A 25,659-nucleotide genomic window follows, 5' to 3' on the forward strand; every position below is an offset into this window, starting at 1 on the left:
TGGCAGGATTTTTTCGAGCAAAGAAGTTCTTTTTATACTTTTCATTTTTGCTTTGATTCTGTTTCAAACTCAATCTGTTTTTACGGAAGGAAAAATAGCTAATTGTGTGTTTTTCCGAAACGTAACACGTGAAATTTCACGTAAATCTCCAAAATAGAGAATACTTGCCAGTGGCGACCAGAAATAAACAACAGCGAATTTCCATAGAGAAAATAAAATTCATTCGCACGGGAAAACCAGATGCTTGTTGCAAAAATCCTTGAAATTCCCGAGGGTGACTTTTTGTAATTCACAAAAACATGTTTTTTGTTCTTTGATCCCGTCCAATTTCTTTATATCAGTCCAAAGTTGAGGTCCAAATTTAGGTGAGACAGACTTTAGTAGCTTTATCAAGCTTCATTGCCTTAAAACTTCTAATTGTTATTGCAGTACAAACAGAAATCATATTTAGAATTTAAGTCGTATTCACGACTTCCTGTTTCTCATCGTCTTCATCATGTTTTCTTTGTGTTTTCAATTTTTGAACAGACAATCTGTATACATATACATCTCTCTTATGTCTATTTGTGAGTGTCTTATTATCTCTCCTAAGACTTTAAATTTCTTATAAGGTACATTACCTAGATATCAAAGTACTGAAAGTCTTGAAAGGTGGTCTTGTAATCGTATCTTGCCAAGACTTGTAGTCTCTGTCTGGTACATGAAGACAAATATTGATCGGCGACATTGCTAGAGTAATGTTTGGTCTTTGGCATATTCCAACCCCGCACAGCTCGCGAGTTGATTTGTTGCAAGTCTTGTAGATTATAGAGAGAGGGGAAAGACAACAATGTTATGTCATTATCAAATCGAGGGGTTACAGCCAAATGAACTGACTATGAAAATCTTCAAAAATGACTGTTTGTGTTTAATTTTGTCATTTACACATGTTCTGAAATTTATATGAAGATATGTGATTGTTTTTAAAAAATATTGAATAAAACCAAATTGACCTTGATTTTAATATGTGAGAGCCAAAATCAGCTTTCTGTTCGTGTCCTCTCGATTACTAGTATACAATATTTGTAACATCTATTTCAGACTAAACATTATAAGCTTCGATAAAATGCTCCTGCATCAAGACTAAAATTGACAATGCCAGGTGGTTTCATTTGAACCAGTGACAAATTTGCTGCAACACATCAGTCCTGATCTATTCAATTATAACATACAAGAACAAAACAGCTCGAAATGACCTGTTGAAAATTTAATTTTAACGCCGTAATGGAAATGTCAAACCAGCATCTTTGTTTATGTAACAACATGGCCAATATTGTTTTCCTTTCATCTGATGTTAATCGATCATTGACACGATATAAATGAAATACTCTCAGTTTGTTTTCTACAAAAAGGCGAATATGTTGAGCAAAATAATCCTATAGAGCATATTGAACATTGTGTATAAAGACAGGGTGGCGTGAATTTTAAATATTTGTGTTGGTGGAAACAAGGTAAATATGCTTTTATTTACATAATATTGTGCAAATGTTTGGCATAATCTTCATAAGATCAAAAAAAGAAACATTATGTATTTATTACATTATATTACATTAATTAATAACAATATAAGTTTTGTCCCATATACAAAAAGAAGAGTTCTAGGGCTTATCGTGATATCTAACAAGACATAATTTTTAATATGATATTCATTTATTACCATCTTTTCATTGTATGCTAAAAGTTATTGAATCAATAATACAAATGCAACTGTCACACTGCCCATGCCTGGCAGCTCAGACTTAAACCGTAGTCAATTTTCAAACTAAATGTACCAATGGTATCAACTATCCCAAAGGACTTGGTTTTTCAATTTTTTATTTCACTTTAGAACAAATGCAACAATTAACAACATATACTATTCTATTTGACAATACAAATAGAAAATTATCCAGTTATATATATCTATAGTTCTGAACTAAACGTTGTAACAATGACAAACAGAGATAGAAATAAAGTATTTTGTTTTTGTTCTAAAATGTTTTTCTATATGACGAATAATGGAAAATGATGACAAATGAAATTAAATGATGAGGGAGTGTCGTGGCAAAGAAGATGAGGGGACGGGGTTGGTGAAAAACAAAGAGGAATCAGAATAGAGTATTTGTTTTGCTCACAAAATATATATATAAAGAAATTATTTCCATTTCGCATTGAACGTGTCCGTTTTATTCTTTATGTTTGCAATTCTATATTCTATGTTTATTCTGTATTGAGGATACTCTGAATAATTAAGTTTGGTGGAGATTTGCTGTATTTGTAATTTTTTGTTTGCGTTTCCCAATGTTTCCATAGAAACCTAGTGAAATAGTTGTGAAGTTAAAAGGGATATCTGCAATACTTTTTCTTGAAAGATATGTCCTAATATCACTCCATAAGGCTTGTATTGATTGGCATTCCCAAAAACATATGTATAAATGTTTCTGGTGCCATTGAACAAAATTCACATATATTTAATGAAGATATTTTACATTTGTATAGAAATACATTAGTTGGTGCTATTCTCATTAAGTATTCATATTGAAATGTTCTCAGTCTGGTATCAATTGTACTGATAACTGAAACTGAAACTGAAACCTAATAATTTGATTGAACGCCTATTTTTATACAATGATATATTCAATGGCGTTGTACATAATAATAATAGTTATTATAACAATATTAATAATGACAATAATGATAATAACAGCCTTATTGTAACAAACAGTCATGACCGCACCCCTCCCCTTGAGATCATTTTACCCCTATTGCCAATACCAGTGCTTAAAGCATCTGGTACGCCCAGACGAGCTGCATATAGAGGTTCAAACCTCCCGGTTAATGGTGCCATCATGTACTATTTAAGAAAGAAATACTAAACAATATCCTACCCATAGAGTCTTACCAACAAGTGCGTTTATTAAACAAACCTTAGAGATATAAATGTTGAAATGTAAAATCTTTTACAAAAATTTAAGAACTATCACCTGCTGTTTTCGCATGATAAACAGTTATCAAAAATTTAAAACAATGCCGCGAAATCTCTGAAATACAGTGTCAAGATGTTTTTTTTAATGTGTCAAGTGGTTTACTTTTGCGTAGTTCTAACGGCAGTTCATTCCAAAGTTTTAGACCAATAGTACAGAAACTTCATTGAATGTTTTGCACTTGTTGTATGGAACAACATAACGACATTCAGAATTTTCAGACGATCTCAAACCTTGTCTACTAGTAATATACTCTGCAAGCAATTATGTTAAATACAGAGGTGCTCTGTCAGTGTGACAGCTATACATGAAAGAAAGTATCTTGAACTCAATTCTTGCTTATACCGGCAACCAATGTTAGAGGTACAATGCTTGTTTAGAACTGTCAAATGTCCTCCTGTTAAAGACAAGTTTTGCGCACATGTTTTGAATACGTTGCATCTTACGCACCTCCAGTTAGCTACACCATACAGTATGACATTGCAATAATCCAGATGTGAAATAACTAGAGACAAAACTAAAATTTCAGTGGCTGTTTTCGTTAAGTATTTTCGGATGTTCTTAATTCGTAGGTAATTCAACATGGCTGTACGTCATTTGCGATTTACATGTTCTTTAAAGTTCAAGGTTTCGTCAAGAAATGCACCGAGATATCTAATTGTGCTTTCACGTTTGACATCATCACCAGCAATGTTAATGGAATTTGTAAAACATTTGTTCAATAGGTTGGTATAAATAATTTTCCAATTTAGATTGTCGTTTAAAAAAGTGTTTCCCATTTTTGACTTTGGATATTAGTAATGTTTTTTACCATCACTAGTAATTGGTAGAAAAGTTTATTTACTTGTCGAGTGTCTTGTTTTATTTTTGAAACCAAATATTCTTTCTGTTTTATTGTATTTATGTCTTCATGTTCTAATCTCAGTTTCCAATTGGCTTTAACTCCCCGTATTATTTTATGATATAACATAAAATCACCGTCTGATATATCGTAAAGATTTTTAACAAACTCGAAGGAATAGAACTTTTTAAATCTGTAATCGTAAAGGTCTTTTAAGAATAATATCACTTTGTCAAACCATTTTCTGTAAAAGAAAACATTTCCTCTTTTATCTTTCAAGTGGTGATTATACCATATTAGTTGATGTGAAATGATTTCATTATTTGTATAATAATTTATTGAGCACCAAGCGTTCAATATTTCTTTAAGAAATTTATATTTTATGTTCATTTTTGTATATCCGTCGGATGGCAATTAAATTTGAAAAAGAATGTACCTCCTAAATTTTGAAGTTCATGTTTATATAGTATTTTCCATTCTGCATTATTTTCTTGGAGTAGTCTTTTAACCCAGCCAGCTGTTAAGGAAATTATAAAGGGGTATAAATCTATCATTTTGATACCTCCATGCTTCTTTCTAAATCTCAAGTCGTTTCATGTGTGAGATTTCAAAAAAACTGCTAATGGATAAATTAGTTTAGGAAACGCAAACGTTTTTAGTACTGTTATTTTTCCAGTTGATGATAAGTTCCACTTACTCCAAGAAAGTATTTTTGGTTCTAAATTCAATTTATGTGTCTGGTTTGAATCATTCGAAAATACTATTCCTAATGTTGTTGCTTGCTCTGATGTCCATGTAAACTTTTTGTTGCTACAGAATAAAATATTTGAGTGTTTCAATGAACCAATTCGTAAAGCTACACATTTGGATATGTTCAGTCTTAGACCAGATACGTTTCCAAAATTATCCAATGTATTTATTACGGTTTCGAAGGATTTTCTACTACAATCTAAAAGGCAGCTTGCATCGTCAGCGAAGAGGGTTTGTTTTGTCTAGGTATTTGACATTTTTATACCTCTAATATCTGTATTATTCCTGTCAGCTGTAGAAAGGATTTCAATACATATTATGAACAGGGGATAAAGGACAGCCTTGACGAACCTTTTTAATAGGGAAAAACTCTGACATACACTTCAACGAATTTCTAATTAGCCTCCTAGTTTTTATTATATTTTAGGAAAAGTATTTAGAAAAAATACAAATAACCCAATATAAGTTTAATACAATTTATTCCTAACATATAAAACAAAAATCATTGAAATTCGATCACGGAAAGAAGAAAGAAACTTAACAGAGGGTTAACATGGACACCCTAAAAGCAAAACTGCAAAATTAAACCACGTCGTATTTGATTTCGTTTCAATACTTTGTATGTCCACCTGCTGCGGCAATCACAGCACGGCACCTTGTCCTCGTTGATATAATGTATCTGTGAAGATACTATTGTGGAATGGCTGCCCACATCTGATGAAAAACAAACGTGAGCTCCCTGAGATTTGGTTGCAGGGGCTGGGCGCGCACCTGGCGCTTCAACAGGTCCCACACATGCTCGACTGGATTTAAATCCGAACTTTTAGCAGGCCATTGAAGTGTTCGCACGTTGCTTACTGCAAGCATTACTTGAGTGCCTCTAGCCGCGTGACATGGTGTGTTATCCTGTGCCAACATCATACCGCGATTGGGACGTATATGAGGTAGAGGACCGGCCAAATGACGTCATCCTGATACCTCATAGCGTTCAAGTTTCCTTGATTTGGTACAATTGAAGTTTTCGTGTGCATGGAAACTCCAGCTCACAGCATGAGGAACCACCCCTGAACTTATCCGATTCTACCAGACAGTTCTCATTGTTCCGCTCACCCCGACGGCGATATACGCGAGCACGTCTGTCATTCCCGCGTAGTGTGATGCGTGTCTCGTCGACAAATAAAACATTGGCCCAGTCCGCCCTTGTAAATCGCAAATGTCGCCTAGCCCACAATAAACTTGCCTGTCTGTGCCTTGCCTAAAGAACCGGAACCCGTAGGGGACGACGGCACCGCAAGCCGACAGACCTCTGGCAATTGCGCACGGTCTGTGGGTGGACTGCGCCGTTGTGTCTGCCCACTGTGTTACGTGCCGTCGTCACTGCCGTGGTAAAACGATCCTGTTAGTGGTCATTGACAATTTGAACGCCTGTAGGGAGTCGTCATTCTTCTTTTGGGGCGTCACACTCCCGGCTTACGAATTTCGCCCAACGTCTCAATAGTGAAATGTCGCCTATTGAAAAGCCGAACAACCTGAAAAAATGATAAAATCCACTTAGATTGATAGAAAAACATGTTTCTGTCAGTATTTTGCACTAAATAACAAATAATAAAACATATTGGAACTTTAATAACGACGCGTATACTTGGGGTGCCGGCACAAATCATTCCGACGGCTTCAGCACGTTCTGCATTGCTCATTCTCGGCATATTTAATGTTTTTCATAAAAGGCAATTCACGAATAATACATTCCTACCAAACCTACGACAACCTACCATGCCGTGCACGAGGACCGCGAGCACATAGGCAATTTAGCACCTACCGTTCCGCATGGATGATTTTGTATATGAATACGTGTTTTCTTTCTGTAAATCGATGGATTAGTGTGTACAATACAAAAGTAACCATACTTTAGATTTATTGATTATATATGTCGCATAATATCATGTTTAATAAGTTGGCCAATTAGAAATTTGTCGAAATGTATGTCCATTATTCGTAATGCAACTCTTAGCATCCGTATAGAAAAGCTTCACCCATTTTAAAATTGAGTGGCCGAAATCAAAATGTTTTAAACAAAATAAATGAATGGTCTAGGCTGTCAAAAGCTTTATGAAAGTCTGAGAAAACAATTATACCTTCTTCGTCAGATTCATTTATTTGTTCAATGACGTCGAATAAAATTCGTTCATTTTCGTCGATATAGCATACTTTTATAAATCCCGTTTGCTTATTACTTATTATTTTGGATAAAACTTTTTATTCTGTTGGCGATAACCTTAGTTGCGATTTTTAAAGCAATATTTAATAGTGAGATAGGTATGCAGTTATTGATGTCAAATGTAGATTTTCCTTTTATGAGGTAATAGTGTTATAATGCTTTATTTTTGTAACTCTGTTAAATCACCATGTTCAAAAGAATTATTGATAGAATTCACGCAGTACGATTTTATATCATTCCAAAATATGTTGTAGACTTCTGTGGTTAGGCCATCTGATCCTGGACTCTTCATATTTTTCATATCTTTGAATGCCAACGTGCACTCATGTTCATTTGTAAGACCTTCACAAAATTGTTTCTGTTCAAAATAAAATCCAATTTGACATTGTTCGATTGGAAAAAATCCTTATTTTTAAGTATTAATTTGTTCTCCATATATAAAGTTTTATAGAATTTCTTTATGTGTTCAATTATTTCAGGTTTCTTAGTAATTTCATTTTCATTGTCTTCTAATCTATTTATCATCTTTGTTTCAGAGTGTTTATTTTTCCCTAGATTTGCAAAATATTTAGTATTTTTTCTGATCCTTCTATCCATTCAGCCTTTGCTCTAATTAGAATTCCTTTCAACTTTTCATCTGATAATTCGTTCAAAATGTTTTTATTTTTATTTAGATCAACTGCCAGTCTTTCATCTAAGGGATTAAGGTTAATTTCATATTCAAGTTTTTTAATTGTGTTTTCTAATATTTTTGTTCTTCAGTTTTTTTCTTGTTGTTTTTAATAGAATATTTGATAATAATGCTATTGTTTAGTTTAAAATAACCTGGACCTTTTTCTTGTTTATTCTGCATTAGTTTAAAATGCACTATAGAGTGGTCTGATTGGTAGCTGGTTGAAATATTACATTTTGAAACTAAATTTTATATATTTTCTGAGACGAGAAAATAGTCCAGCTGCAGTATATAAGTGGTTTGTGATTTGAGTGCCATGTAAAACACTTTTGATTGGGGTTATTTATGCGCCATATATCGAACAAATCGTTGTTTAACATTATATTGTTTACTATTTTATAGCAATTATTATTTGTATCATGTCTACCATTCATTTTATCCAGCTTATAATCTAAAACTACGTTAAAATCTCCGCCTATTATTAATGTTTCGCTGCTATTTTCTATTATCACTTCTATTAGTTTTTCATCATTATTCGGACCATATACGTTAATCAAAACATATATATTCCCCATTATGTCTGTTTTTAACATTTGCAGTGTGTCGATAATAATTTCCTTGTAGTCTATATGTTTATATTGGAGACTTTCGTTTATGAAAATCCCAACCCCCATACTTTTACTACTGTTTCTACTTATGAACAAATCATGTTTCCATTGCCTTTTCCAATTCTCAGAATCATTATGGATACTGTGAATTTCTTGTAGAAAACTTATCGAAAATTGTTGTTGTTTCAGGAACTCAAACACTTTCATTCTTAGTTTTATCTTTTGATGCAATTCCTTTTACATTATAGGTAGAAAAGCTTGTGTTAGTCATTGGATATATTGGTTCGTTTTAAAGACACACACATTAACATACTTTGCATACTGGAAGGTGTATAGCATTATAGAGTATTCACTGTATGATATTATACAAAGAAGCACACTCCAAAGGCGAACGAAAGAGGATAGTGTCGGATGATTTATGATCTAGTGTTGTGGGTGCGGATTGGCCATCTTAAGCATAATTATTCAATAATTAGTTCTAGAACAAAAATATTTGTATTGAACACAATACATAGTAGGTACTGCAACTTTCTAACATAATTGATGTCTTGCATTGTATACATATACATACCTTAAGCATAATTATTCATCAATTAGTTCGTGTTTTTTTTTAAAGTGTGTTGTTTAAAGACACTGATTCTGGTATGCAAGGTATGTGGCCTATGGATATGATACGGTCTGCATATTGGCGGTAAGGGCCAATATACAAGACTGGACCATTGATAGACTAGCTTCTGTTTATCACAATAAGCTACTGTATAGCTACTGTGCAGTACATAGATTGCATGTGATATTTCTCACATTTATAGCAAACCAGTTCTCACCTTTATAACGAGTTTAGAAAGCCTGATTAAATAAGGGCTAAACAAACAAAGTGATAAGATACAACAGTACTTTTATTTTTTAATAAATCAACTTTTATTACAATAATATCTCATTATTGCTGGAATTTTATTAAAAATAAAAGCAAATGCATTCAGGCACCTTTCATAAATAATAAATCATGTGTATTTTGAACAATGATATCTCTTTATTGCTGGATTTTATTATAAATAAAAGAAAAAGTATTTAGGCCACACATGGGGAACTATATATTCCCAAATCACAGTTCTTATACTATAATCAGAATTTTCTGCAATTAATAATGTTTTCTTATAACTCAGTTCACATAACACATTTCATAGTACTGTCTCATTAGAAAGGTCTCCAGCCAAACGTTCTGATCATCCATCGTGCCCATATATTGTTTCTGTAATTATGTGTAAGTCTGTTAGATCCAGCAATGATCAGTTTTTCTGGTTTTATTTTCTTACTTAGATAAAAAGATCATAATAATTGAAATAATTTGTATATTATCAACTAAAATAAGTTTGTGTATATTCTGAAAAAAAAGCTGCATTTCAATCAATAAAATGCAAAACATAGGAAATAAACAATTATCTGTACATATCAATAAAATTTATGATCCTCTGACATGGACTACATGTCAAGTCTACAGGGATTTTATGGACCCTTATCAGACCGGACCAGACAGGATTTTCTTTGTTGGGGATTAAGATGTCTGGCATTTCCGGGGGGTCACTTATATAGGAGATTTTCTTTGCCTTTAAAAGAAAACACCTTAGTTTGGTATTAACTGGTGTTTGACATAAATTTATATATAAGTTTTACCTTGCTTATAGCTGCGAAAGTCTCATATTAAAAAACAACATTTCTCAATATGATGGTATATAGAGGATCCTGCTATCTATAATACTTCGTATATTTTGTATAATTATACATTTCATTTCTGCTATATTTTTTAAACTTCTGTTCGATTTATATTGAATAGACATATGTTACGAACTAAAAATAACACAGCCTAATTTTCTTGACTTGTCTAAAAACGAAAGGAAAGACAATACTATTTTATGCGACATAAACACATAAACAATATTTTCTATTTACGAACAATAGAAGTAACTTCTTGCTGTTTCAATTTGCCTTGTCCAAAAACGAAACAACAGACAAATATGAGCATTTTGTTAACAGAAATACATGTACAAGACAAAATGTATTCTAAATGTATCTGCTATTTCTAAAAGAGTCAGATCGGTCCTTGTTTAACCGATATATAGATGACTTCTATTTCATAAATATGACAATGAAGAAAAATAGTTGTGCCTATATATTTTCTAACTCGAACACATAAAAATGGTCATTTACTGTAAATTACGTCAAGAACGAATGTACATGTAAAGTATTACTCGGCCTTTACATTAATGTTAATTTATTTTTCCTATGTTTTAAATCTCGTTATTTGTCTATACTTGTTGTTCACTGCTCATACGTTTTGTTCGTTATTTGTTGGTTTTGGGCAGCCATTTCATTTCACTCCAGTGCTGGTAGTCAAAGAACCTTACTTCCATAACTTTCCCAATTTTGGATTTATACGATGTTTTCCCATTGCTTATCCATGCCATCTGGACTTCATCCGGTGATTTCTGACACACACATTCTAGTACGTGATAATTTAAACGTGTCAGTGCTTCACTCAAGTATATACCGGTACCCATGAGTGTTTTCTTGTGCCTGAATAATTTGTCCCGGACTAGTCTTGACTGGAATCTAACAATAATCTATCGTTTCGTTTTCTTTACAATTCTGTAGGCTATGTATACATCATTTTCATTTAAATTTAGTTTTAAATCTTTAAAGTTTTCGTTTAGGTTTTTGCACAGCAATTTTGGTTTTTGTTCTGGCGTTTCTGTAACTGGGTCACTTGAGAAAACTCTAAGTAATTATGTCAAGACATGGAAATACTTTGTAATAACTTCAGAGGCCATTTTTTCAGCTTGATCATTATAAATCTTTTCAGAATGTTTGTCTGTATGAAATCTAGGTCAAGTAAAAAAGTCAGTACCTGAGGTCAAAAACGTATGTCACTTGGTCAGTCATTGAAAAACTTACTGAACTACCTGATTTGTATAAATCATGGTCAAAATGTTTGTCCCTATAAAATCTAGACCAGATTAGATGCTAGGTTATCTTGGGTAAGAACTAAGTTAGGTGAGGGCCTTCTTGTTTATGTTTTTAAGGGGTTTCACTTGATATGTAAACTTTTAACAATTCATGAATTGGAGATATAAACTTACATGATGTATTCTACATTTCGGTATGCTGAGGTGACTTCTGCTCTAAAATTACCAGGACAGACCACAGAATCAGGAAGAAGTTAAACAGTGGAAGCCTGATATTAAAAACATATAAAATTTGTGTAGAATATGTTATCTAAATGGAAAATCTGTATATTTTATGCAGTATCTAAACAATAAAATTGATCTCAAATAGAAGAAATTTCAAGAATACAATATGGCTTACATCAAACATATTGACATAGATATAACTAATTGATGATTTTTAGCTGAATGATACAAACTTTATTACTTGCATCATATATAGTCAAGCGCACTGTTTCCTTTTAGTTACGAACTTTATTTGCTTGTGCTAAATTACTGTTTGATACTATGTTCATTAGTAAGTCAATCTGTCACATATTGTTCAGTCTAAAATATTCATTGAGAATTGTTTCTTTATTTATCAGAAAAAGTTTCCACACATATCTACGGTGGCACAGAGGTGACATACACTACTCTTTTTTTAATTGCGCTTCTCTTTTTATGTCGTTCCCACGAGATACTAACTCGAGGGAACGACTTAGTATGTCGTGGTAACGAGTTACTAAGTCGTGGGAACGACATAAAAAAAGAAAAGTGCAATTAAAAAAAAAAGTATTGCATTGAAATAAAAAGGGGTAGCGCAATAAAAAAAGAGTAATGTAATAAAAAAAAAGAATAGTACAATAAAAAAAAAGAGTAGTGTATGCTAGCTTTGCCGAGGGAACGACTTAGTAGCTCGTGGGAACGAGTTAGCTATGTCGTTAGAACGACTTACTATCTCGTTCCCACGACATAGTAAGTCGTTACCACGACATAGCTATCCGTTCCCACGAGTTAGTCAACACTGACACTGTATGTAGGCCCATCTTCGGTTGGTCTTTGTCTCATCCAGAGTCACTCCGCCCGAACTCGGTCTGGTGGTGTTTAGAGTGGGTCAAATCCTCCATCTGGTGGTATCAGTCATTCCGTCGGTAATAGTCTTGTATATCGACGGCTTAGGACCAAACAAGGACACTGTCTGTGGACCCAGATCTGGGAGGTTTTTGTCGCATTCGGAATCATTCTAATGAGGTTGGAGTCAATCTCTATCCAGGGGAATCGTTCCCGCTACACTCCCACAAGTACGTGTATGTGAATTGTAAAGGAATGCAACTCTGGATAGAGATTGAGTTGGAGTGTGTTGCACCCCAAGTCTCGTGGTATGTGTCTTTTCGTTAGGAATACTCTAGTATGCCGACGGCTTAGACACATAACGACCCATAACTTTGTATGTTGATCATACCTGACTGTTTTTGTCACCTTTAGAGTCAGTCAACCCGAACTCGACCTAGTAGGGGTTGAAGCGGGTCAAACCCCAGTCGGGTGGTATGAACTGTTCCGTCGGGAATGCTCTGGCATACCGACAGCAGAGGTCCGAAAGGCCCCTGACAATATATGTGGACTCGTGTCCGGCTGTTTTTGTCACCTTCAGTCAATCTGCGGTTGGAGAGAGTCGGACCACTTGTCGGCTGGTGTTAGTCATTCCATCGGAAATACTCGTGATTGCCGACGGCGGAGGACAGAACGTGACCCAGACGCTGTCTGTGGGTCGATTACTGGCTGCGTTTTGCCGAGTCAATCCCTCCGGACTCGACCTGGTGAGCGTTGGAGAATGTCGGATTCCTCGTCGAATGGAGTCGTTCTCTCGGGGATACTCCGGTATAGCGACGGCGGATGTCCGGAAATGGACCTGGACAATATAATATAAGGTGACAACAATCAGCCGGAGATGGGCGTACGTAAAGGTGACATTTCAGACCTCTTCCGTCGCCATACCAGAGTATTCCCGACGGAACGACTCATACCAACTGACTGGGGGCCCAACCCACACCAACTAACATTAGGTCTAGTACGGGTGGATTAACACCAAAGGCGACACAAACCAGCTGGAGATTGGCCTACATGCAGTGTCAGAGGATATATGGGGCCTCTACCGTCGGCATATCAAAACAAGTCCTTAAGGAACGGCTCATACCAACCGAGTTGGGGTCCAACCCCCACCAGGTCCAGTTCGCGCAAATTGAATCTGAAGGCAACAAAAACCAGCCGGATATTGGCCCACATACAGTGCAATTGGCATGCCAAAGCATCCCCGACAGATGGGCTTCTACCACTTAATAGGGAGTCCAACCCACTCGAATTAATGCGGATTGACTCAGAAGGCGAAACTTACCAGCCATATCTGGGACCACAGACAGTGTTAAGTTTGTTCCTTGGTCGTCCATGATGATCACAGGTATAATAAATATAACAAACAATTTGATTGGCTGACTAACTCGTGGGAACGAGATAGCTATGTCGTGGTAACGAGTTAGCTATATCGTGGGAACGACTTACTATGTCGTGGGAACGAGATAGCAAGTCGTTCCCACGACATAGCTAACTCGTTCCCACGAGTTAGTAAGTCGTTCCCTCGACATAGCTGGCATGCACTACTCTTTTTTTTAGTGCACTATTCTTTTTTTATTACACTACTCTTTTTTTATTGCGCTACTCTTTTTTTCAAAGCAATACTTTTTTTTTTTAAATTGCACTTCTCTTTTTTTATGTCGTTCCCACGACTTAGTATCTCGTTACCACGACATACTAAGTCGTTCCCTCGAGTTAGTATCTCGTGGGAACGACATAAAAAAAGAGAAGTGCAATTAAAAGAGTAGTGCATGTCACCTCAGTGCCACCGTACATATCACTCTTATCTTTGATTCTTATCTCAATGGTCAATATCACACTTACAGGTCAAAGATCATGTCAGATATTAGCCTGATTGTAAATATGACATGCATGATTGAAGCACTCTTATTTAGCAGAAGTAATTGTCCTACAAGATGGTGGTTCAAATGGTTAGGGTAACAGTTCAGGGTCAAAGGTGGTGCCTGATACAGCAAAATTAATGTTGAACATCATCAACTTTGGGAAGTCAGAGAATTTGAAAATTGATTAGAAAAGTTTCAAAGAATCTTACTGTGTGGAAGTAATTTGCTACATTTACTCGCTGTACATATAGTTATGCATGAAACAGTATTAAACTGTACACAATTTTTGTATACCATTATAACAAAGAATGGTTAAAAGTATATGCAAGGAAAATGTAATTATCTCCGCTGACTAATATCCATATAGATAGATGTGGGTGCGTGCGTGCGTGCGTGCGTGCGTGCGTGCATGCATGCGCGTGCGTGCGTGTGTGTGTATGTTGGTTGTGTGCACGTCCGCGTGCTGGGTTTACGTTTGGGGAGGCTGTGTGTTTAAAACGTGGCTTTCCCTGTTGGATTTCATCCTTGTTTTGATATGATTATAGGAATTACGACTATTGTTATGAATAAATAATATTACGTATTCTATTTAAATAACGATATTTACTTAAGATCTTCTAAAAAACTTTAATAATCTAATCATTTTACATAAGACCCTGATGAATCAAAACATTTTTGTGTGTGTTTTTCGTCCTATAAATTTAGTTTACTACTTTCAAAAATATGGCCCGTGCTAGAATGTTTATGATTAAAAAAGAGACATTCAGACCAAACAAACAAAGGGAAACGTTGCTTTAAAAAATAAATTTATGGCTTCTGTACATTGAATTTTATGTCATTGTGTGAAATGAAATATCAAATAAATCCATAAAATAGTTTTCCAGCTATACTCCAGACCAACATGATTATTATAAAACAATAAAGGCACAAAAAAGGAAAATATAGAATTATGGTTCTTAGACAATGCACTACTTCTAAATGTCCTCTAGTATTGTGGAAAATATCAATCAAAACTGTCTAACACTTTTATGAAGTATGCGAATCATTGCAAAAAAGTAGGTACTTGACAATCGAGTAATGATTTTCTTAAGATGTCTCCTCTCCTTACATTTTAGATAAATACCTTCGGTAATTTTGAAGCAATTCAACTATAAATATTTTTCGTGGCACTTCCTCTCAATTTGTTTTGTCGGAAATATTATAGATCAATTACTGTGAAATTGTAACAAAATCACTTTACATTTCCAAAGTTAGGCCTCGGACAAGAAGGAATCTGGACACGAACGGACAGACAAACAGAGCGTGTGAAAGATCAATAGAGACGGACGGACGGACAGACAGCGTGATTACCATTGCGGAGACCTTATAAGACAATTACCTTTTGGATTCGAACAACATAGTGAACAATGTAAACTAGCATTTGTTAATTGACTAGTCAAGAAAATAAATATTAACAACTGTGTTTCTTCCATAGAAATATTATGGTCATTATTTCGGAGTAAATTAAGGGCAATTAGTTCTGATACATAACATTTGTACTTAGTATATACATATTTTTTTATAATTTTCTAAAAAATATGTAAACAGTAATGATCATGGTTCAAATGTGTTATGTTGATGACTCTTTCTATATATATATATATATATATATACACTGCAATAAAACATTTACCAATACTTATATAACAAGCGAAAGGATATTGCTCTTATCTCAAGTAGAAGTTAGGTAAAATTATCTATGAGGTTGAAGTAATAAAAAATGAAACATACTGTACTTGATAACCAAGTGAAACATATGTGATATTATTTTTTACAAATAGGCCACAGATTGTACTTAGTCGTTAGGATATATAGGATGGAACTTATGTTATCTTTCTTGTACAGATTTTCCTACGACAGCTATGACAATATTTAGAGGTATAATTTTTTTCAATTTACGTTTCATGTAAATGTTCTTATTAATAAATGAAAAATATTTTACATAATACAGAAAATATTTGGGAAATACTTTGGGAAGTACTGAAAGGTGGTTCTATTTTAAACTTATAAAACATAACTTTTGGTGCCGAATAACATCTTTTTATTTATTCAGATAACATGACATTGCCTTACAAAAGCTGCATGGATATTTGTCATGATGACCATGTCATTAAATGTGGTCTTCCACGCCAAGGACTGATAGTGGCGGTCTGCATAGCGATGAATGTTTTCGTTCTCACACAGTTTAAAGCGTATCCTGTTGTACCAAATATGCAAGGTTTGTATATATTGTAGTAGGGTTGAGTATAAAGGTGCACTTATACTTCGTTGCTATTGAGCTAGCTTCTATAGCGGCGTTGTAGGTGTCCTCCTTAGGTGGGAGAGGTCCCGAGTTCGATTCCCGGTCAAGGCTGTATTTTCAGTAAGTTACATTTTAATTGGAGTATATATAAACTAAAAAAGAGTCCAGCTCTTCGTGACTAAGTCTAAATTTATCTTATAAAGAGTAAGCCAGAAGGATACAAATGACGCCAAAAATATACTGAGTACATCTAGAAATGCAAACCTTGGTCTACAGTCAATATATTTTAACCGAAGATGCCTTGCATTGGTAAATGCAAATGGTGGTTTTACACGTTATTAACTGTGTGAATTTGGACCCTTGATCTAATTCATATATACATGTACAAGGAGATTATAAAGGAAAGTATGAAAAAATCGAGGGTAAAAACGTTGCGTTTCTAGATGTACTGAGCATAGTTCAGTTAAACTCCAATAAAATGTTAACAGACTGACAATACTTCAGCCTTTTGTTTCCTTCTGGCTTACCTTTTATGAATAAATCTAGAATAATTCACAAAGAGGTGGGTTCGTTTTTTTGTATTTATTTATACTCCAATAATAATAAAAAATATTTCCAGTATTTGGTATACAGTGCATGTTCTGTAACTCCGGATGCTATCCTGAATCTTCAAACGATATGCCGATTGTGAGAATGATGAATCCGTCTACAAAAGATAATAGAGAAAAGTTTTTACATCGAAATCATTTAATTCTGGTTCACAACCAGGGTATTGAAGACAGATGGAACGGACATGGACAGACAAGGAACAACAAGTATTTAACCATCTAAAAGAAGTGTTGTCATCACCTCCGATATTGGCATATCAAGACTTCACGGTTCCACTTGAGCTTCACACAGCTGTATCAACAAAATCCTTGGGGGCAGTACTTTACCAACAACAAGACGGAAAGAAGCTTTCAACAGCTTATGAAAGTCGTGCCCTAACCAAGTTCGAAAGAAATTACAGCGCAGTTAAACTAGAGTTTCTTGCATTGTTGTGGGCAATAACAGAGACATTTTCAGACGACCTTAATCTTTACCATTTCTTAGTACTGACAGACAACAATCCGTTAAAACATTTCCTCACAAGCGCAAAGTTAGATGCTACTACACACCGTTGGGCCTCAGCATTAAGAGAATTAAATATGCATATGCAGATGCAGATGGAATGAGCAGGTACCCTCATGTGAAGATACAAGATAAAAGTAATGAAAACAGGATTAAGATAGATGATAAAACAGTAAAAGCATTCTGTAATTCTTTGAATATTCCTTATATTGAACAGTGTTATTGAATTGTGTTTACTTCTTTAAAGTATTGTGAAATTGTACTGTTGTAAGCTCGCGGAGTCCGTTGTGAATAGGAAAGACAGAAAGCAATTGCATTGAAATTAGACTTAGAGAATTCAGTGGTATAGATTGCGATTTAGTACAGTTTGTGCATAAGTGAGCTAAGTGTGATAATGAACTAAATACATGCGACACTTTACATATGAAAGATTTTATTTGATAGTTAAGAAGTGAATTTTAGTTTGAGACTTGCACGATTCAGTTAGTACGCAGGACATTATATGTTGTGGTGCGAATCTGTGCAAAAGTGGCTTATTTATTTTAGTTGAAATAAAATCTGGAAAGTAGATTCCTCGGAAGCACCGAGAACAAGGCAAACAGTGAAAATTGCAGACTCGGTTTTATTGAGTCTGTTTAGTATAGGGTTGATGTAACTAGTACTACAACAAAAGCTGGCACTAACCACTTCCCAAAGTAATCTTTATTTTAAGGAGATGAAGGGAAAGAAGAGGTAACTTGGGATATTTTAAATATGAGGTACAGTCACTTATGAGTGATAAAGTTTTCACAGAAGAACAGATTATGATTGAAGTACGAAGAACATTGAAAGGTTGTGCAAGTGATAAAGTTAGAAGGTTAGGACCTGGAGTGTCGGTCAAACAAGTCTTCAAAATATTGGAAAATGCTTATGGAATGGTGGAAATGAGAGAAAATATCATGAAAAAGTTCTATACTTGTGAACAAAAGTTCAGTGAGTCTGTGGAAACGTTCGCTTCACGTTAAGAGGAGTTATTTGACAAAGCAGTAGAATTGAAAGGATTCAAGAGAAGCGACACAGAAATTTTGAAACAAGTTTTGCATCCTGGATTAAGGAAAATCTTAAAACACATGTCTGTATATCAGTGTGACAAGATAGCAGGATATGATGAAATCAAGAAGAAAAGTAGAAAGATAGAGTCCGATATAATTATTTAAGAGGTACATTTAGAGGTTGAGGACGAGGAAGAGGTGATTATAATCCACATAGACCAACCGGAACAGGGACTTTTCAGCCTGCCTGTTACCTTTGTCACCAGAAAGGTCATTTACAAAGAAACCGACCTACAGCTTACAACCAGATAGTTTGATCCAAATGCAATGAGAAGGGCCACAAGAAAAATAAATGCCCATATATACTGAGCAAAACCTTCAACTAGACCCTTGAAGACTGTAGACATCTTTTTATTTTTAGAGGTAAGCTAATGAATGTTAAATATCGTTTTATTGACCTGAATGCCTACACATATATTGGTAAAATAATGTTTACTTTTGTGAAAATCCAGTGCTTGGCTGTGCACGTGCAAATCGAAATGTTGTCATTCGTATTCTTAAAATTTAGTTTAATTTAATTTTTGTTTTGTGTCTCGAGAAGCCTGGCGTTTTGTGTAAGCAAAAAGCAAAAACCATCTTAAATAAACTGAATATTCCTCGGATGCGACTCGATTAAAGATCGCATGCAGTAGGAATGTTGGAATCAGGAATGGTTAGCACATGCCTGTCTATGATCCTGGCCACCTGGAATAAAGCAGAAAACGTACTGAATGTCAATTTTGAATAATTATATTCTTGTGTAATGATATAAGAGAACTTTCTTTCAAAGAATATTGATAATTGTAACATGAATCACAATTCTTACCTGACGACATTTATTATATGTCATTGTATTTTCAACATAAAATGTTCGCATATTTCATAGTTATGCAAGTTCTAAACGTACATTTATCGTCACCCCGACTTAGCTATAGGTCAAATTGCAACTTTTCGACTTTGATGGTGGAAGAAGACACCAGGTATCCGTCCGTTACACCAAGGGCGGGCAGCTGGGTAGAATCGCCAACCCTTCGTAAGTCAGTCCTAAATTCCTAAATGACTTCTTAGTTAATAGTGAAAAGTATCATTATCATAATCATTATTTTACCATATTTATATCGCACACTTTTAATGTAAATGAACACTTTAAAACGTGTATCAAAGACAATATTCCAAAAATACAAAAGCGAGTACGAATTCGAAATCTTTTTTTAAAATTAATCAAACGTGAATATAAAAGTACTGATACATACACAAACAAGATAAACAGATACAAATAAAAACATTGAAGAACTAATAGGGCCAGTTACTGTTCTACACATTCATATTATCAGAAAATATTGTAGTTGCAATGTATACATAACATGACTTGTAAACACAGATAGTGCTCGAAAAATGTTAATATATGTATGCTAGTTAAACTGCTGTACACAACATGAGTTTGGCAATTTATTGTTGATTTGTGTTAAATAACAATGACTTACTGCATTACTAACTAACCATTATACACAGTAAAAAGAGAAGCAGATACTCGTTACATTGATCCGTAATTGTGGCAAAATGGTAACCATAAAATCAAAAGTAATATAATCGACAAATACCAATGAAAGTAGTAAACGTTAAGCGAATCTAATTGATGAAATTCAAACTGTAATATACACATTTCCCAACTGCGTGCAGTTGGAATTGAACATAGGACTAACAATTAATTAAAACTTCCATGATATGTTTGATTGTGTGTTAGTTTAACAATAATATATAGAAGTTAAAACACATATATTTACGAAACTGTTTGAGAGATTATAGTAGTTCAAAATACATGCATTCATAAGGCAAATAGGTTGCCATGATATCAACCAGTGAATCGTTAAGAGGAGAAGTGGTGGGCATAATGCATCGTTATGAATTTTTTATGCATACCGTTTACAAGAGCTGTTTTTTAAAACACATGTGATCCCAGTGCTAGCCTGCCGGAGTCGCATGTTTTATGCTATGACCTGACCTGTGAACAAATAACTAAGAAGCATTTTAATTCATCAGCTGACTGTAGACTAACATCGTAAGACGCATTACAGCATCGGCGTTTTTATATATTTGGCTAAAACCCTTTTCAGTCTCGAGTACACTGTGATCTTGACCTTTGAAAAAATGATCTGCATAAAGTATTGGAGTGGCTTACGTTCCACAGGCAATATTCTGAACAAGACTGACAACTGTAGCCTAAAGCGTTCTTTAATTATTAAACGTAGACAGTAAGTCACAAGATCACTGTGAACTTGTTCTTCGACATACTTTCCCTGAGAATTAAAGTTGACATCAGTTGACCACAAGCAATCATCGTATGAAGTTTTGACTGTAACGGGGACAAGCATTCTCTACTTAAGGTATTAGACCCGTAATAGAGTCCCTCTTTTTTGAAGAGTATTCAATTCCTACTATAAACCTACTTTGACTGCAATTTTCAGGGGGAGAGGGGGCGTAGGTTCAAGCCATACTGGGACCAACATTTTCACCCGGCACTTATTTTCCTTATTTACTAGTAAGTTTTTACTTCTTTCAAGACTAATTATTGATTTATTGTACAAAAGTGGAAAAAAATCATTTGATAAGCGATTTCTTGCTGTTCAAAGTGAATTTACCTCTGAAACAGAAGGGGTAGTGTTAGACATCTTTAAAAATAGTGAGTTACATGCGGCAAAAGTTCTCTATTTTGCCTTCACTCTTTAGATTACATGTTGTGGAAGAAATGTAGGTAGGCTTTATTTCTGACCCAAGGTTATTTTTGAATGAAGTGAACAAAATTCAAAACAGACCCAGGATTCGACCTCAATTTTTCAATGTTGGAGTTAGAATTCTGTCTCATTAAAACTGTTTACTTGAGGCACCCTAGAAAAAATGATATGGACAGTTTTATTTTGTGTTTTGTAATTGTTTACCAATAGTTTGACGTTTCTTTTATCAAATTTAATTTTATAATGAATTCTCTACAAACGTTTTGAATAGTGGCCATCACTTTTAAATTTGTCTCTACTTTAGATTGAGGAAATAGCATAAATTATACAAAATTTATAAAAAAAAAACGGCACGGTAAAAGTTGTTTAAAAATTGCAACACAGTGCGAAACACGGCCAACATTAAAAATATACCAGGCAAATGCCATTTTGTAAACATTACTATTAGGGGTCCAATACCTTAATTCTTTTAGGCCAAATGGTCTATCGACTGACGGACCGACTGACCGACCAACACAGAGCAAAATAATATGCAACTCTTTTTCGAAAAAGGGGATTGGGAGGAGGAGCGGGATGGGGCATAAAAAGATAAGATAATGATTGTTGATGATAGCCAAGTATAACCTGTAAAGTAGTTGTCAAAAGTATGTATATTGATTTACTTTAGAAAAATGTAAGAGCAGTAAATTAAATTCAGGTCCTGTACTTAAGCTGAAATTAAGGAAATTTGTTAAAGAAACATAATCCTAGCACATTGCATTAAACACCAAAAAAAAAAACCAACAGAAAAAAACCAGTATTAACTGAAATCATTGACTTTTTATTGAAAAGAATAATAGCTCAGTATTTACCAAAAACAGGCAGCCTATCAAATATTTTGAACAGGTGACGTACACGTGCACTGGTAAATAGATAAACCAAATTTGGTTAAATATCTATCTTTAGTAGCGGGTTCATTAAAGATAGTACGCTACAAAAAACATTTCTACACGAACTGGATGAGAACAGTTTACTTAATTTAGCCCCAGGATATCCTAAGCAGTCATTTTGCACATTTTCCAAGTCAATAAGTAATTAATGTAACCTTAATGTTTTGATAATATCTGTCAGTGAAATATACACGCTACCATACATCAGTGACGTAATGAAATGAATACATTTATAGTGTGGTCAGCTGTGCAATCATATCAATCAGACTGATTACTGCCAGGTTTAACATTTATTCGAATATCATTACTTAAAATATCTAATTGCTGATTATACTTTATTACATGAAAAAATGTTGATTGCTGATTAACCTAAATAAATGAATATGATTATCAAATGTCTACAAATAACGACCGTGCGTGTTGGCAGCCTCCAATTGCGGATATTTGTATATATATTTATAATCTAACGCTTATTCAAACTGCTGAACTGAGTAACTGATTCTTCGATATACGCCTTGAATAACAGAAGGGACGTGAATATTAATGTTTTAAAACAACGTAATTAAGGTTTACATTTAGATTAAGAGCATTTCACTTGCGCCGATAAAATAAACGTATTTAGACATTTATCTTATATAATACAACCTTTTTTTCTTTTTTCACCTGTTTTTGATGGTGGAGGAAGACTAATTATTTCATGCCAGTAGGTGCCAGCAGATGTCAGTAGATGCAAAAAGCAATCTTAAATACTTTGTTGCATCATATGGGTCTGTATGTCTAGATGTAAAACCGCCCATATAATTATCATGACAATACCTTAAACAACTGGATTTTCACGGAGAAAAGTAAGCATGTCTTTAAAGAACATTCACGTACATATATTTCAATATATTTAATACTTGCAGTTTAGACTGGCTTCTATGTTTAAATATTTGTCAGCATGAATGATGATATATTAATGTGTGCTTCATTTAAAGAGAGTTTACTTTTTTCAGAGAAAGGAGTATATACAGTTCCATCATGTAAATGTACGAACAACAGTCATCGAAGAGATATACGTGTTCTCTGTCTCATCCTTGCAAATGGTTATGAAGACCAGAAAATGACTGCAATAAGCAAGACCTGGGCAGTGCGTTGTGATAAGCATCTTTTCATCAATGGTAAATCATGATTATTTTCGAATAGTGAAACCATTGAAGAATACTAGACATACTAATGTCGTCAACGGTAGAAATTTATTTCTTACGTATTACAACATATATATTTACGTATTCTTTGAGAAAAGATGAGAATGATGAAAATTATTACTGATCAATTTTATATTATCCTGTTGAATGTTACAAGAATTATTCAAAGACCACCCTTTACCTAACCATGGTGTCAATTAAGAACAATTATCAGTTGTCATATTTAACAAATAATTAAGGCCTTCGAGTGGATTATCGTCTAATTAACCATGGTTCAGAGTTCAGATGCGTAGGAATTAAACCACGAGGGCATTAGCTCGAATGGTTAAATACTGAAGCATCTGAACGATGAACTTTGGTAAATTAGACGATAAATCACAAGAAGGCCTTGATTACTTTCATTCTGACATGCTCATTGACATATTTTTTAGAAAAATTATGCTGAACTTCGTTTACCCGAGGAGTAATGCAACGGACGTAATGCGGCAATTTGACGTCATAATTGACGTCATAATTGACGTCATAATGTTCTCATACCGGTCCGCGCGTCAACCGTTGTTTATCGCAGAATATACAGAACTTGATTTCCTTCTTTGTTTAACTGGAAATCAAATCAAGCCGTGTTAGAATGCTTATTAAAGAAGGCCATAAAACGGGACGCCCTGATTAACAGGCGGTACATGATAATTCCACATGTTGTACTGGCGATTTCAACAAAAATGTTGGTTTTTAATTTCTATTTTTTTTTCTAAAATTGAAAATGCGCGAATTAAAGCCCGCACGAAACTGTCGTTTTGTCGTTTGCGCGAAATTTCAGGCCAGCAAATTTAAATGATTTCACAGTTCATTTTATTAAATAACACGTAGATTGTTGTAAAACAGACAGCTACTACTAATCTCTTCATACATTAAAATTGCAACATTCAACTGACGATATGATCTCAGCTTGATTTGTACATGATTCAGCGATCAATTTAAAAGATGTAATAAACTAACAATCTGTGTTTGGATTATATATGCTTTTCGTCAGCTAATAACTGTAATTGAGCATTATCTAGAGATAGTTATTTCATTTCTGTCAACAAGACATACATATTTTTGGGGTGAAAAAGATGGAAACATTTTCCAATCTGAATTAGCGCTTGTCTATTAATTCATAGTTTTGTCTGTTTTTTTTTTTTATTTCAAAGGACAAACGAATATGACGAAAAAAGCGAAAACTATATTAAATGTTCCAGTTCCAGAAAAGAGAAAGCATTTGACAAGAAAGGTTCAACGTGCGCTCGAACATGTTTACAGAACATATAAAGGCAGTTATGATTGGATACTGAAATGCGACACTGACACTTTTGTTATTATGGAAAATCTTCGACACCTTCTCTCATTTGCGGACTCAAATAAACCAGGTTACCTGGGTTTTCATATAAAGGTGCTTGAAATAGAATGTATGATTATATAAAAATGATTACGGGTTATTCTCATCATCAAACGCCCGAATCTTGGTTTTTAAAAATAAATTGATGTGACCCAGTAAATTACATTTGAAAATTGTTTTCGATCATTTGTTGTTCGTTATAATTGTGTTCAAGTGAAAATTTTATATATTCGTTTTATCATTTCAGACAATGAAAACAGAGCGTAATGGTTATATGAGTGGAGGCGCCGCCTACGCAATTAGCTGGCAAGGTCTTCATCAGCTAATGCATAAAGGCTTCAAAAACGGCTGCTGCGAACAAGATGGCGCCCATGAGGATCTTCGAATTGGCTTATGCCTTGCTGTACGTACTATGTATCAAAATAGAATCATCAAATTCATAAAATGTTACACAACATTGTCCAGAAAATAATATACATAAATAAATTGCACATCGTAATATCTGATGAACGGCATCAAAAGATGGTGTTGATATTTACATGCGTGTAAATCTGTTAGGTGTAAGAGTTTGATCTTCAATTAGCATGTATAGTTTATTAATGTTTGATTCGCAAATACTCAATTAGTAAGATACTCAACAGTGGATCTTTTAAAAGAACTATATCTAAACGGTGTATTAACTACAAACAGTTTAACCGCCTCGGTAGCCTAGTGGTAATGCGACCGCGTTGATGCTATCGAGATTGTGTTTTCGTTTCCTTGCCGCGTAATACCAAAAAAAATGAAAATGGTTCTAGTAGCTTCCTGGCCATCAGCTCAGCCCGATGCCAGTATAATTTGGCTCGGTTGGCGTGATATTTCATCGAGGCAGCACTATTCCGTTTGATTTTGTTTTAATACATACAAGTAGACACCGCTGTACATATGGCTGAC

At 34.4% G+C, this 25,659-nt stretch overlaps 1 protein-coding gene across 1 annotated transcript; it reads left to right on the forward strand.

Moving 5' to 3' along the window:
* The first annotated feature begins 1,398 nt into the window (after window positions 1–1,398).
* On the forward strand, window positions 1,399–25,659 carry LOC128554149 (glycoprotein-N-acetylgalactosamine 3-beta-galactosyltransferase 1-like). Its single transcript, XM_053535398.1, has 5 exons — window positions 1,399–1,490; window positions 16,135–16,299; window positions 23,160–23,324; window positions 24,542–24,780; window positions 24,974–25,659. Exons 2-5 carry the CDS (start codon window positions 16,140–16,142, stop codon window positions 25,196–25,198), a joined length of 789 nt encoding a protein of 262 aa, XP_053391373.1. The 5' UTR covers window positions 1,399–1,490; window positions 16,135–16,139; the 3' UTR covers window positions 25,199–25,659.

This window comes from Mercenaria mercenaria, unplaced genomic scaffold, assembly GCF_021730395.1.
Source record: "Mercenaria mercenaria strain notata unplaced genomic scaffold, MADL_Memer_1 contig_4758, whole genome shotgun sequence".
Lineage (NCBI taxonomy): Eukaryota > Metazoa > Mollusca > Bivalvia > Venerida > Veneridae > Mercenaria > Mercenaria mercenaria.